The 15245-nt window shown below is 40.1% G+C and overlaps 1 protein-coding gene across 2 annotated transcripts in view; it reads left to right on the top strand.

Annotated features, from left to right (window-relative positions):
* snap25a (synaptosome associated protein 25a) overlaps positions 1-15245 on the top strand; it is a 54490-nt gene that overhangs the window by 20715 nt on the left and 18530 nt on the right. The window contains exons 3-4 of one of the 2 annotated variants that reach the window (XM_042390949.1): positions 13063-13206; positions 15175-15216. In XM_042390949.1, the coding sequence (XP_042246883.1) occupies positions 13135-13206; positions 15175-15216 (114 nt within the window). In that variant the 5' untranslated portion in view covers positions 13063-13134. Of the gene's footprint in view, positions 1-13062; positions 13207-14593; positions 14883-15174; positions 15217-15245 lie in introns of those variants that run through there. The other variant, XM_042390950.1, reaches the window with a different exon arrangement.

The following is a 15245-nucleotide window of genomic DNA, read 5'->3' on the forward strand; positions in this document are numbered from 1 at the left end:
CTGTTGTCTGGGATTACCACAGGAGATTATGATTATGATTGTGAGGTTATTTTATGACTTTTGCTGGACGGTCAGCATGTCACAAGTCTCCCAGGTGGCTTAACCCTTTTTAGTTTTTACAAGCAACGTACAATAATATAATTAAAAGGTTAAAGGGGCATTTTAAATGGTGCGCAAAACTGTAAAACAGATGACAGAAAACATGCAGAGATGATACTGACCACTGACTACTAAGGACTAATGAAGTTAACAGAACACTGCTTTTCTCAATAGTCATAGTCAATAGTTAAAGATTTAGGGAAATGAGCTTTAGAGTTAGAGAGTTAGATGAGAGGTTTGATACCACTCTTACAGGCATGATTGGTATCAATCTTCTCATATAATTCTCAGCAAGAAAGGGAATAAACGTATTTCTCAAGATGTCAAACTTTTCCTTTAAAAGAAACAGGAGAGAAAAGCACCGACTTAGAAGAGTTATTTGCAGAAAAAAATGTCGTTTTCTTACAAGTGAGTGTGACCTATATGAGAGCGATAGTTAAGTGGCAGCAAAAATGGCAAGTAAGGTTGAAAGGCAGGGTTGAGGTGTCGTTGTGTCCAGTCAGCCCCCACGGGACAAGCTCTCACTTTCTCCGAGACACTCTGCACGTAAACAAAAACAGAGAAACAAAATGCACGGTGAGAGAATGCAGCAGCACATTTCTTCCCTCATCAAACCACATCATGTATAATTTTTTACATTCTCTTTTTCTGCGACACAGCAGCACAAGCTCACGAACCACTTCAGCTAATTATCGTGTACAGTAGAGACATAGTTCCAGGTTTTATCTTTATTCAGCATTTGAGATGTCGCCTTATAAAAACCAACCAGGTTGATACAGCTGTCTCATTGCATTATGTTGAGTAGTTGGAGGTAAGTTGCAGAAATGAGCAACATAATTGTCAAAAAATCCTTTCAGAGCTTGCACTAAAGTCTCTAAATTTAGCTTTATTTACCTTAGTTTTACCCCAACTGCAAGTGATATGACAGGCACCAAAAAGTTAATATTATCTCCCAAATGATGCTCTTGCTTTTGAAGCATTTCTGGAAAGGAAAATCAAAAAAAATCCACCATCATTTTTTCCCCTTTAAAGCCACATTTATGAGACAGTTATCTGTGAGGCTGATCCACTGCGCTGTCAGGCACTGTCATCTTTCTGCCATCTGTCCCCGCTCCAGCTCTAACAGGGTTAGATTATTATTCTTTTGATTAATGAAAGGAATTTAAGGGGAGAAAATGAAAGCGATTAGAAGGAGAAGGAGTGGGAGAAGGGAGTGAGTCGGAGAGAGACAGAAAATAGAAACATGGAGAATAGAACTATGAGTGAGAGAAAATGGCAAAGTGAATGATCATATTATGAAATAGTATGAATGCTGTCTATTTGAGAAAACGGCATAAATGTCTCAATTAGAGATGGTTGTAACTTTTAAATCTATCTAGAATATATGTACTATATATTGGAGACAAATACCAGATCTCAACCAGAAACCAGAAGTACCTTTATGTCTGAAGAATAAACTGTAGGTCTCAGTGTACACACTTGTATATGTGTGTGTGTATGGTGCAGACAGCTTCAGTTTCATATTGATCTGTAGCTTCCAACATATCATTTTCACCACAGAAATAGACACGACTTTAGAAGTATTGTATTGTAAACCATCTTGACACAACTAAAGCTTCCATTTCCAGAATCAAAGCATGTATAGACATCTTATCCCTGCATCAGTGAAGCATAAAGTCACCAATTAATCTGCTTGGGTCAACATGAATACGCCCTCCGCTCTCTAGATTACATGGCATTGTGTGCTCAGGTGCAGGGATAATACGACCGAGGACATATCAGTCTTCTGCAAACATGACGCTGTGCGGAGCGTGGAGACGGGTTTTCATTGAAGGATCAGTAAAGGGTTATGTGGTTGTTTTTTGGTGATATTGTTGCTGTAGGTCCGTCGGTTGGGTTGGGTAATTTATGATGCTGCAGTGCAGCTGACCGGGGTTGTCGGTGCAGGTTAGCCTCTGCAATGCTTTTACATAAACCTTAAACAGCAGGATATCTGCAGGATAGATGGTATTTACAGGATCTGTGATTGATTGTTTCATGTAATACGAGATTTTTCTTATTTTAACGTCAATATATGTATGTACTATTACTGCATCATAAAGACTGCATCTATTATAGGGCATAATGGCATGCATGGTGTGATGTATTATGCATTCTCCATCTGGTGTGAGTTTGTAATGAATCTGGTAGCTACACAGTCACTGCACAACATCTCAAACCCTTCAGTTTTTACCAAACATTTGATCAGATTTTTGTTGTACTAGTCGTAATCATTCCATAACATATTGGCATTAATGCCTACAATGTATAAAATGTCTTACAATGCCATGTGAGCAATGCAGAGTATCAGTGTTATCATTTATTGATTATTTTAGACTGACCGGCACTGGAGGTCAACATTGCCCCCTGCAGCATTTACAGCAGGCGATTCAAATATGACAGTATTCACTTGATTTCACTTATCATTCACTGTAGTTACTAAATCATTCAAGTCATTTTAAGCAAATAGGCCCACATTTCACTGATTTTAACTTCTTAAATGTGAATATTTGCTGTTTCTTTTATAATATTAAGATGAATATCTTTCCGTTTTGGATTGCTGTTTGGAGATGTCACCTTGGACTATTTTCTGACATTTTATAGACCAAACAAATGAATTAGTAATGCAAATAATCATTAGTTGAAGCCCTTTATATGTTTGATGCATATACATAACATGTTTATTGAACATATCAGATAAACATAAGTTTTAAGTTTTAAGAAGGCAGCAGAGGTGTCATTTGATATTTTTATGATTAGTGTATTCTGTCAGAAGGTATTTTTCATCCTCTGGGTGCACCTAATTGCTTTTTAATGTCTTTGTTTTTACGACTTCTCAAATATTTAATAGGGTCTTACATGACTCTGAAGTGGCCTGCCTACTAAGGCTCATGACCATGAATGAAGCAGAGACTCGTATTAAAGCACTGAACGTATCCAGCTGGACTCTGAAATAAATGTCTGGGGATCACTGATTGGAATTCTTCCCTTTAGTCACCGGATGGAAATGCGCTATAATCCTATGTCGTTAAAAAACTGTGACCAAAAGGGTAATGAAAGTCATCAATATTGATTAGTGCATAACACAGTGTGATGGTCTGTTACTGGAGCATCACTAAAACTTCAGAAATTCTGTGTATGCAATCTGCTGCTGGCTTGAACGTTTCCTGCCTGGGATTCCATCAAACATGCAGATATAAAAAGGACATCTGCTGCATTTTTCACCCGGAGAGCCTTTGCATCTCTCTGCCCTGACGTTTATTACGTCGTAAAACACGAGAGGTTGTGCTTCTAATTCAAAACAGGCTGCAGAAGCCTGTACAGAAATTGCTTTGGTGATTGTTGGTCATATGTTCATCTGCCCCACCGCTCTCTAAACCGCCCCCCTCCCCTCCCCCCAACACCCCATCTGAACACTTCCCACTTCTTCTCCTTTCAGCTTTACTGCCAACAACAGCCCCTGAGCACCCCTCCCTGTCATGTTTTGCTTGTCAAATGTCATATCTCCACGGCCCTCTAGCAGCCAAAACGTCATCTGTAATAGCCGCACGGTAATGAATGTGGCCCCGGGTGCTCCCGTGGGCGAGCAAATGTTGCAGCCAGAACCCCTTTTACCCGGGGAGACCACAGAGGTGACTGTAAGCACGACGCTGAAGGGCGTTGGCGAAGCTCATGTTTGGTGTAATATGCTTTGCATACTGAATTATGGCGTTAATATAGCATATTTTTCTCCTAGCTTAGAATAAACTCCTCAGTCTGTACCACTGAGATGTTCTTGTCTAGTCTACCCGTCTATTGTTCCTGCTGCTGCTGCTGCACTCGCCACTTGTTCCCAAGGAGCAGTGAGCTGGCTGATAAGGAGCCATGCAGCTAAGCATCAATGAGGAGAAGGATGGAGGGGGGGGGGGGGGGAGTAAGCCTTAAAACACAAGGCAGGCTTGCCCTTTGCTTACCCTCAGTCTATCTGATCTCTATTAGCAAATGCAGCCGCAACGCCACCTTGACGAGACAATAAATAGGATGATGGTACTGTTTTTACGTTGCTGCTGTATGATAATGGATGAATTGACAGTTTTTACATTGACATACACGCAGGTCATCTCGTGGCTATCCTTCAAGCTGTTTACAGCGAGTAGCCACTCCGGAAGAATAGAGTGTATGAGAGTAGGTGTGTGACTGGAATACTAAGTGAGTAACCTGACATCAGCATCTCGCTTTCTGTAATTTTGCCCTCGACACTTCCAGAAAGCTGTAAACTGTTCTGGCATCCCAGAACCACACTCGCTATCCATAATGATGAGAAACTAAAAAAAGACTACGGACATACATGGCCTGCAACAGTTCATCTTAGAAAAATGCGGTGGGCATGTATGGAATATGTCTCGTAGGATTTATTTATGTGTTGTATAACAAGCCTTGTAGGATACTGTGACCAGATTGTGTTTGAGTGTTTGTATTTCTGTACATTGAAATGCAGTATGTGGGGTCTTCATCTACCCAGTGGTTGTGGTTTTTATGGTGATCACAGAACATGGTACAACAAGCAATTTATTCATACATTCCTCTATATTATAAAGCTGTCTCCCAGTGCGTCTGCTACCCCTGCGTTGCTTGACAAACTGCTTTGGTATCTCTTCTCATTTCCCACTGAATCCTCAAAAACAGACAAAACCTCACTAATAAAACATGTTTCAGGAAAAGGTTGTTGTCCTCGGCAACATGCTGTTGTCCTGCCATAGGCAGCCTCACAGCAAGGACTGATGAGTTAATGCTTAATACTGCGGCATTTAGCATAATTTCTAGACAGTATATTTTAAAAATGGATATAGGTCTGTATGCAGATTTGTTTTTGATGTGTAACATGACTTGATATGCCTGCTGGAATTTTTTTCTTATCAGTGGTGGAGTTTTGAAGCGCTGTTTTACCCAACCTTGTGTTACTTGTAGGAATGCGACTAATAATTGTTTTCTTTATCGAATAATCTCATAATATGGTCCATAAAATATAATAAAATAGTAGAAAATGCCCGTCACAATTGCCCAGAGCCCAAGTTGACATATTCTAATTGCTTGCTTTGTCTGACCAGCGATCCAAAACCCCAAAAATATTCAGTTTTATATCATAGAAGTCCAAGAGAAACAGCAAAAACCTCACATTTGAGAAGCAGGAACAAGTGTATTTTGGCCTTTTTTTTTGCCTTAAATGACTTAAACAATTAATAAATTATCAAAATTGTTGCCAATTAATTTCCAGATGACCAAACAAATCAATTGAATGAATAAGTGTTTAACTTCTTAATTCAAATGTCTGATGACCCCTAGAGGCTCCTCTCAGGGCCACAGTGGAGGAGAAAAGCTGCAGAAAGTCACCTGCCTCAGTGAAGCTGGAGCTTTTGAAGTGTTACCCTGCACTGTTACGTGCCTCCACCTCCTGGTCTTTAGCCATGTGTTTCTGAGATCTGGATGCTCACAGTGGGGCCAGATGAATAAGTGATGGGGTCTTGGACTTCTCAGGTCAATAATGCATGGCATTCTTTCTAGAGCGGGCCACTGGGATGTTGCTCTAACACTTAATGCTAGCTCTTCTGAGGAGAGAGAGCTCCAGCTGTAGTGACACTTGGGCTTGTTGTGTAATGTTACATCACTGTTGTTATTATTCAGGCTCGCTGCGGTTCCTGGTAGAGTAGTGTCATCTCATTGTCATGGTAATAATGTGTCGAAACGTCACCAGAGAGTTGGGAAAAAGAGGCATTTCAGGGTACTACTGTATATTATTGTTCTTTTGAGCCCTAAAAATGGCTGCTATAATTTTTATAGCATTATATATCATTTTACATCATGGATGATCATCTGTAGCCAAATGACAACTCAACTAATTTTAAAAAGAAACACCCACATGATCCATTTGAGTTCAGTGCTTTTGTCACTGCAGTCTTCTGTAAGGAGTGATAACAGCCAACGGAAGACCTTCGCAATTAAGTCGTTTTATGTGACAAAATTTATTTTCCCAAGGGTAATTCACATCAATCTCTCATCTGTTACTGTGCTAACTGGAGCCAGGTGGCTACTTTTAAACTACCAGACCTTTAAATTCAGTTATCGTAGTGTAAATGCAGCATTAAATTTGCTCTGAATATTTCTCTCTTTTTGAGTTTGGGCAGCAGAGCAGAAACAATGAAAACATGCAAAAAAAATAAAAAATCAGACGCTATTTCATCTCATCTCTGTTAGCCTGAGAGATATTCTCAAAATCACCCAAATGTATTCATCCCACCTGAGAGATGGAGTGTATTTAATGTGTTTCAGCTCCTTATGTCCTCCGTCATTCGAAAAGATGGAGAGAAAGTGTGTGGTGTTGGGACAGAGACGGAGAGAGTCTGAAACTGAAACTGGAAAGCAAACAAAATGGCAGCCAACACACACACACACACACACACACACACACACACACACACACACACACACTGAGAAGAGAGAGACACACTCATCCAACTCTGTGTGCATGAAACAGTGAAAAACAGTGATCTATTGTCTCTCTTTGCCACAAACCACAACAAAGCTCCATCTATACCCTCACAACAATATTCTATCTCATATTCTTTGTCTATTTTTGTCTGACCTGTCTGTCTCGGTCACACAAGGCGGCGATAAAATAGGCCAGTAAAGCTCTGTTTTGTAGCAATAATAGCTCAAAATTCATAAAAATTTGCCTCAGTTTTCTGCATCATAAAAATAAGAAGTAGCGCTAATTTTCTGCTTCGTGTAGCAGATTTACTGACAGAACCCAACTTATACTCAGCACAGATAACATATTACACTATAATACAGTGTTTGGTACCTTACTGATATACTACATGTCCAATCAAATGAATTTGACGGATGAAGGTTTAATCCAGTTGGTTTACTTTAATGCATCTAAGCTTGTGTGAGCTCTTTTTTGAGCTTCAACCAGATTTACTTAATACAGAGAAAAAAATACAGACAGATAAGGAGCAAGAGAGGAAAAATGGAAAGAGGGGAGAGAGAGAGAGAGAGAGAAAATGAAGGACAGAGGGGAGAGGAGAGATAGTAACAGCGACAGGAGAAAAAGAAATGAGAAAGTGTTGAGGTGGAGCAGCTGGTAATCTTCTCCAGGTAGAATGTGATTGGACAGGGTATGAAATATGCCGTCCTCCAGGGTTGGATGTGTGGGGAATGGAAATAAGGGCATCTTCATATCTTTGTTGTTTTTTCCCTCCATGGTGATCATACTGTAGTGTCGCTCCTGAGGTAGTAAACACGGTGATGGATGGATGGATGGTCAGCCAGATACATTATATGGATTTTCCATTAAACATTCATGGAAGTTATTTTGTGCTACAAAAAGTGTAGCACAGTATATAAATACAGGTGTTAGCCATGTTTTATTGCTCAGCCACTTATTCAAAATACTGTTGATGAATGTGCGGTGTTAGGCCTTACTCCAATAATTGCCCGTGAAAGCCTGTGATAACTGCCACAAAGTCATAAATCACGTTTTACAGCACCTTTTCTACTGCCATAAATTAAATCATGTTGCTAATCAGTAAACCTCACCCTGCTACAACCCCTGGGGCAACATGGATGTAATAAAGTGTGTGTGTGTGTGCATGCATAGACAATACTTGGACAGGTTTGTGTGTTTAGTGCACCGTTTGCCTAGCTGTGTCATTTTAATAACTGTGAGCATGATTTCTTCTCCCCATTCGAGCCTTTAAGTTCCAGTTCTTTATTGCCTCCCTGTAGGATCAGGGTCAGAAGGTCACGGTGTAACATATGATGACAACAGGACAGGAAGATGACAGCCTGTCAACACAAAGACGCACAAATGAGATAGAAATGATAGTTGTTAATTCTCTACATATTTCCTTTCAATACTGTGTGTGTGTGTGTGTGTGTGCGCGTGCATGTTAGTATATTTACTGCATATGGACACAAGGTCATTTTGAGCCACCAGATGTTCGTTGTTAATTAGATTCAATCAGTATCTATAGCATTCACCACAATGACTGCACTGTCGCTCGGATTGTACCTCATTTGGACAAAAGTCTAATGAATACATATAAATGTACATTAATTAATTAAAGTGACAGTCACAAGTAATTAAATTTCATAAGCAAGGCAATACTGTAGTAGAAGCAGTTTCTAATTACCACATGACATTATTATGATTATAAAAACTTGAATCTTTTGCAGCTGCTAAAAACAAATCAGTTCCGATATATCGATTACTTGTGGAATTAGAGAAATGGACGTAAATTGTGAATGTCTGATTTATGTCTGCTTAATATCACAAATTTTATATTATGAGGACTGTTTTTCTGGTAAAGTTATGATGACAATATGGAACATGCACATGACAGGGACTCACAACAGTGCAGATTTTCACTCAAACTGCTGACAGCCAAATATTTTTTTGTAATTAATTAAAAAAATGTAAAAGCGTGTCTCAGATGGGCAAGCCAACATGTAATCAGGTGGGAATCTCCAGACACATTTGTGTCATTTGAGAGGGAGCAGTTCATGGATGACAGGGCAGCCTGTAACTCAAAGGTCATCATTTGATCCTTGTAATGTTATCTCTCTACGGCCATTTCATTCTGTCAGACTGTCTACATGCTCAGTTACTGCAAGTTGCTCTGTGGCCAAATGCTCGAAATGGCATTTTAGCTCTGCATGAGTACATGAACACGTTGTTACTCGTATTGCAGTAAAGGATCAGAAATGAACAACACCGTTAGTCTGGAGACAAAGTCAGAGCTGGTACCTCGTTTCTCACCTTTATGGCTGTTGATCAGCCAGAATTGATGAGTTCAATGAATGTCGATATGATTTCTTGGTTTGTTTTGATAACAATAGATTGTGTATCAGAGATCTCCTGGGCAGCAAATTTACTAGATGAGAGAACAATTCTTAGCATTATCCACGCAGCACAAGTTGCTGTACTGTAGATAACTGGAGTTTAATGGGAAGAGTGGAGAAAAGGAAAAAAAAACACTCAAAATTATGTCATTAAATATAATTTTTTGTTGAACTGTGTTGCTTTATTTGCATTTATTGATATCTTAAATACAAAATGAGCATCAATAGATATTAAACAAAGTCAGATTACCCATAAAAAGGGGCCAAATTTTAGAAATCTTATCTCATGGCTCCTTTGCCTCACAAAATAGTTAATGATAAACAAAAAAGCATGCTGTTTCCCTCAGCACATGGAACTTGCACAGGTATCATCACATGAACAAAGTACATAACCTTGGTCATTCACAAATGAAGGCTGTGAGATATGGTTGAAAACTCAGGAAAAAGTTAAGTAAATGAACCTTGAATTTTGAATATTTTCCAAAGATATATGTTCCCAAGGTTACGAATGAACCTCCATGCTTAAAAGCCAATACGCTTCAAGCAAATTATGTAAAAATAATCAACAAGCTATACGAGATACTTCAGGAACAAGTTAACTGAATGTAATCTGTCACCCACCGTGTAATCTTGGCCTTTCTATCAGTGAGAACGTGTGTGCTGAGCCTACATGCGCTGGTGAACATTATCATAAATTTTCTACTTTAACTGTAATATAATCTGACCCCAAAACATGCACACTGATTAATGCATTGATTATACAAGCATGTTATTACATAATGTCTGCTCCACCGTCTCATACTCCTGAAAACCTGATGATGAACTCGTTCCAGTGCCGAGACAGGCAGCGCTGGGGGGCAGCGAAGATGCAAAATGTGAAGCTTGTAATTGAGACGTAAAAGTAAAAGGTCAGTGCGGCCTGTTAAAACTTAATTGCCTGAATTTGGTTGCATAACGGGACAGGCAGGCGATGGCCTCTCTTCCTTCAGCGAGTCATTCTGAAGTGTGTTTTGAATCCGACTCGATTCAGACATTAAGCACTGCACTACACGGTCCACTTGGAGGTTTATATAAGCCAACATGGCCGCCGCTGTTGTGAAGAGGTGCACGAGAGTGAAAGGAGAGGAGAGAGGGAGAGAAATCAGAGTAGAGAGAGCTGGAATAAACATGATGTATGAAAAAAAGGACAGTTAATGTACTTTTACGATCTGCCGTAGTCTTTAAATGGATCATTTCTGATTCAACGTACAAATTGTATCTGCATCACAGTGGAAAGATCTTTGAGTATGTCAGCAGTTTTCTTACCAGAAGACCTTCAATTATGTAAACTGGCCTCTTTGATATAAAGGAGCCTGTACACAGAGCGGGTCTACATCATTATGATACAGCTGTTGATCTGAGGACGTCTACATGATTAAATGCATCCATGGAGATGAATGCAGATGGATACGTATACTGCCCAAGGAGGCTTTAATGATTCAGACCATGACGTGCTGTGATATTGCCGTGGCAGTAAAAAAAAATGGCTTCATATCCTGTGTATGTGCGCCGAGTGCATAGCCAGCAGATGTTGTTGTGAGCATTTCTGGACGCACAAGTGGGTGAAGCAAACACAGAAGGTTCAGCTGGACCTCTGAGACAGAATATCAACCAGACTGCTCGCTCAGTCACTAACATGAGACACGTCCAGGTGGGCGAAGCCGTCTGTCCAAGCTGATACACAGACTCTCACTCCTTACTCGACCAGTTCTTACCTGACATCTTGCTTTAGGATTTAGACTGTTTTGCCTTTGTATTAGTGATGATTGAGGATAATGATACTGTAGATTTCTTCATGTTAGTGTCATTTCTCAGTTTGCTTTTTGTAGCAAGAATGAGTGGCCTTATAAAGATGGTAGAGTTCTGTGTGTCATCCATAATTTCTTTATGTAAATAGTCATTTATGAGTTAAGTACATTAGCGTTTCAAGTTCTGCAAGAAGTGACTGACACACTGTTGGTTTAGGTGTGTTGTTCACCTATATTTATGAGCAATGTATATTCTATACTAGTAACCTTTATCAATGAACACAGAAATAGGCAGAATTTGGGGGGTTTTTTGCACAAAAGGTTGTCACCAGGCTAGAAACCTGTTCAAGCACACTAGGATCGCCTGTTTTGCAAATCAAGTTTGTCCATTTGTTCCTTCAAATGTAGAACTATGTACCCCGAGTATCCAAAATTTACATTTAAACAAAACATGTCACATCAGGCAATATAAAGAAAGTTTACATTTCCTCCTTTTTAATTACAGAATTTGTTTTGCTCCCTTGAACCTGTTGTTAACTCTCATTCTTAGTAGTTTTCTTCTTGGTGGATGTTCTACTTTAACCCACTTTTACCTTTAGTTACTACTTTGAACTGTTTGGAATATACATCTGAAGAGTGCTTATTATATGCCTGTTATGGTACATCTATGAAAATGAAGTGATGTGACACCAAATAAAATTTTGTATAAAACCTCCACTGACTAGGTCAGTCTAAAGCTGCATTAAGCAATATTTGACCGTTAGGGGGTATAAAGACTCTGAAACATAGCGCTGTGAAGACAATTTGCTTATCAAGTTGTTAATAGTTATGCCATGACGCTGCAAAAAAATGAGACAAACCTAGAGACTAAGACTAAAACCTTTGTGGAGCTGCAGTTTGGTGTTCATTCTCAGTGGGATTGGCACCACTAGTAATATTTCAGTCATTTTAATTCAGTGTTAATATAAAAAATATCTCTTAATGAAGCTTTATTTACACATATAGTCTTTTCAATTGCCTTAGACTATGCATAAAAAATATGTTGCTCCCTTTTTCAGCTGTCAGTGATTCATCATTATTCCCCCTGGATAGCAAAGGCCATTATTTAAGTAGGATTAGCTGCTTAGCCAGAAAATGGTGGGAAAGAATTATATTTGATTTTTAAGAAGTTTAAATAATTTGTCATGTTAAACTTGGATGCTAGTTTGTAAAGATGTCTTGTAGCCAAATCCACTGATAATCTCTTACTCATCTGACACATGACAAGTCATTTCATGATCATTTTAGCGTTAGCTCCCAGTAATCAGGCATCTAGAAATGCCCTACTGTTTTACTTGTGATACTAACCTCTCATGACCTGCAGAGGGGAGGAAAGGATCATGGCTACAGGGATAAAGAGGGCTGTTTATGTCTCTGTGTGGCTAATCCTCCAAAATCCCAGTCAACCCTGTCTGAGACTAGCATTCCTCTGCAAACATCAGCCGCCTGTTCCCTTCCCATTCACTCCCAAACAAACAAACACCGGCTTCCTAATCCTCCATCATACCGCCTGCAACAGTAAACAGAGACTTAAGAGACAGCAGCTCCCAACTGGTTACCTTTTGGTTTTATTTGTCCATTTTGTTGCATGCCCCTTTCTTTTGTTCTATAATTTTTCCTCTCACCCCTCTGGAGTACATTTTACATCTTGTACCTTGGACTTCTGGCTGTTGTGGTTATCCAGAGTAACTTGATGCCAGTGGGTAGGGAGGAGGGTATCATCTTGCTTAAGGGCATCTTGACAGGACACGTACCTGATGATGGATATATTTAAATTAAAAAAATAAACATGGATTTAAACGATCAGTCTCAGTTAGTCTAGTGTAAGTCATAAGCTAATTAGCAAATGTGAGTAAGTGTTCATAACATGTGCGTTCTCTTTGTGGCTAATCCTTTAAATTTCTGGTCAACATCGATCTGTCTGAGCCTGACATTCCTCGGCAAACATTGGCTTCCCGCTACTGATGCTGCTGTCTAATCCTCCATTTACTGGCAACAACTGTTCAGAGAGCTCAGAGAGGTGTAGAGAGAACATCACGTATGATGTTGTGGGTTTGTGATCTCTGGTGCATGTCAGGGTAAAGGTACTCCCACCATTACCGAACAGTGATTTTGAGAGCTGTTTGAATTGTGGACTCAGGTATTTGCACTGCAGCATCCTGCAAACATCCAGCTATCTGTCCTGAAACCTTTGTTTTATGTTTTGTCTCTCTTCCAGTCCTCCTCGGATTACTACTAGGATCTTTTCTTCCCTGTTGGAGACCATCTCCACCCCCCACATCCAGCAGCCATGGCAGATGACGCAGACATGCGCAATGAGCTTTCAGACATGCAGCAACGCGCTGACCAGCTGGCCGATGAGGTGAGAACAGCACGCTCGCTTTGAGTTTTGATGGTGCACAGACATGATGGCTCACATGCACTTACTTATGCACATACTTATTCACAGGGAGCAGACTTGAGCACACTCCCATGCATACAAATAAGAAGCACACAGACATTGCAGAGACATGCGTGACAAGTGACAGCTCCTAAAAGTCTTGAAAGGCAAATATAGGGTGTAAATTTAATTTCTGCATATAATGTCAACTGTTAGTAACAAAAAAAACACCCCCTTTTCATCAATTTTTAGAACCTGAAAGCTATTTTATTAAAACAAAAGGCTCAATTTTAACTCTGAGCAATCTCACAATATAAAGGATGTTTTCTACCATAATTTCAAAATGTCTTACGAAACAGCTGCTAATGTAGTTCTTCAGTCCTTAAATGTATAATAATAGAAATTGCCTCGGGCTGTGACTGTCTACATGTTTGCGTGTGTGTATGTGTGTGTGCAGGTGAGAGTCCACCTGCATTTGACTTTACATAACTCTGCACGGTCACATCTTGAGTGTGTGTGTGTTTGTATCTGATGTGTGAGTGCACATGACACAAGTGTGCACACTCACAAGCATGTTTCTGTACAGTGTGTCCCTGTTTATGTGTAGGAAGCTTGTGAGTGTGTGTGTGTGTGTGTGTGTGTCAGCAGCAGTCAGAGTGAGAAAGAGAGAGAAAGCCTCAGTCATGGCCCAAAGCAAAACTGCCCCTCCAGCTTCACATATGACTCACACTGGCACAGATGAGCAGAATATTAAACACACACACACACACACACACACACACACAGACACACAACATAGGGCATGCACAAAATGGCGGCATCAGAATAACAGTTTTTTCTCTTCTGTTGCGTTGATTTACATGATCCTCTCAAATCCACAGAGAGGACAACAGCTCATGTAATGGCCATCAAAGAAGGCAAGTGCTGAAATGTCAGTGCAAGGGAATTCTGGTCCCTTGACTTAAGATGAGAAGAGAAAGATAAAGGTGAAAAACAGGAAAAAGGGGGTAAAAAAAGAAAGATGAATTTGTGGGCGAAGAGGCAGATGAGGAGTAAAAGAACTGGCTACTGCAAAAATGGCCGCTCAAATCAAGGCTGTGCCCCAAACCCCCTCCCATCTCATCCTTCCTCCTTTATTCGATTCCTTACCCAACCCCCTCCCTTCTCTATCCCCCACTGCTCCGGGGGATCAGCCGTGCTCGCAGCGAGCACAGCAAGGCGAAGCTGTGTCATTGTAAGAAGGACGAGATATCACAGAGCGCCGTCCCTGCCGAGTGGCTCTAGCTAGCAGGCTGTGCTCTGCAGCCTCACGCTTCTTAGAGAGGGAATTGGAACATGCAGCTACTTATCTATCACCACACAGGCTAATAATAGACATCCAACAGTCAAGAAAAAAGGGATAGAGAGGGGTGATCAAAGCGTGTAGTTATTTTTATTCACAAAGCTGCTGTATTCTTGAGTAAATTGCTGGTGGATTGCTAAATCTCAAACGTGCTTAAAAGCAATTTAATTTTCGATTATCATCCCAAATCCAAATCAGGGTCAGGAGACACTCAGTCGATTCATAGCGTGAAAATAAGCTTCTCACAGATCAGTCTGCTACCTTCAAAATTCCCTTCATAAAGTCGGGCATATTCAAAACTCACAGGGCAGACAGTGTGAGTTCATGTTCGGTTCATGTCGATAAACGTCAGATATTGATCCTTTTTGTGTCCCGCTGATTGTTCAAATTGACTGTGATACACGCTCACTTATACTCAATTCAATGAACATACAGTACCAGTCAAAAGTTTGGACACACTTTCTCATTCAAGTGAACGGGAAGGTGTGTTTTAGAACATTTGTGTCAAACAGAACAGTAAAAATGTTCCTTTTGTTGTGACTGCAGCTGTTTGAATCTGCCCTGTAATCTCAAATTGGAAACTAATTGTATTTTTTATGCTTCCACAGTCACTGGAGAGCACCCGTCGTATGCTGCAGCTGGTAGAAGAGGTAAGAGAAACTCATAACACTTTGAATTA

Source organism: Thunnus maccoyii, chromosome 17 (genome assembly GCF_910596095.1).
Source record: "Thunnus maccoyii chromosome 17, fThuMac1.1, whole genome shotgun sequence".
NCBI classification, from domain to species: Eukaryota; Metazoa; Chordata; class Actinopteri; order Scombriformes; family Scombridae; genus Thunnus; species Thunnus maccoyii.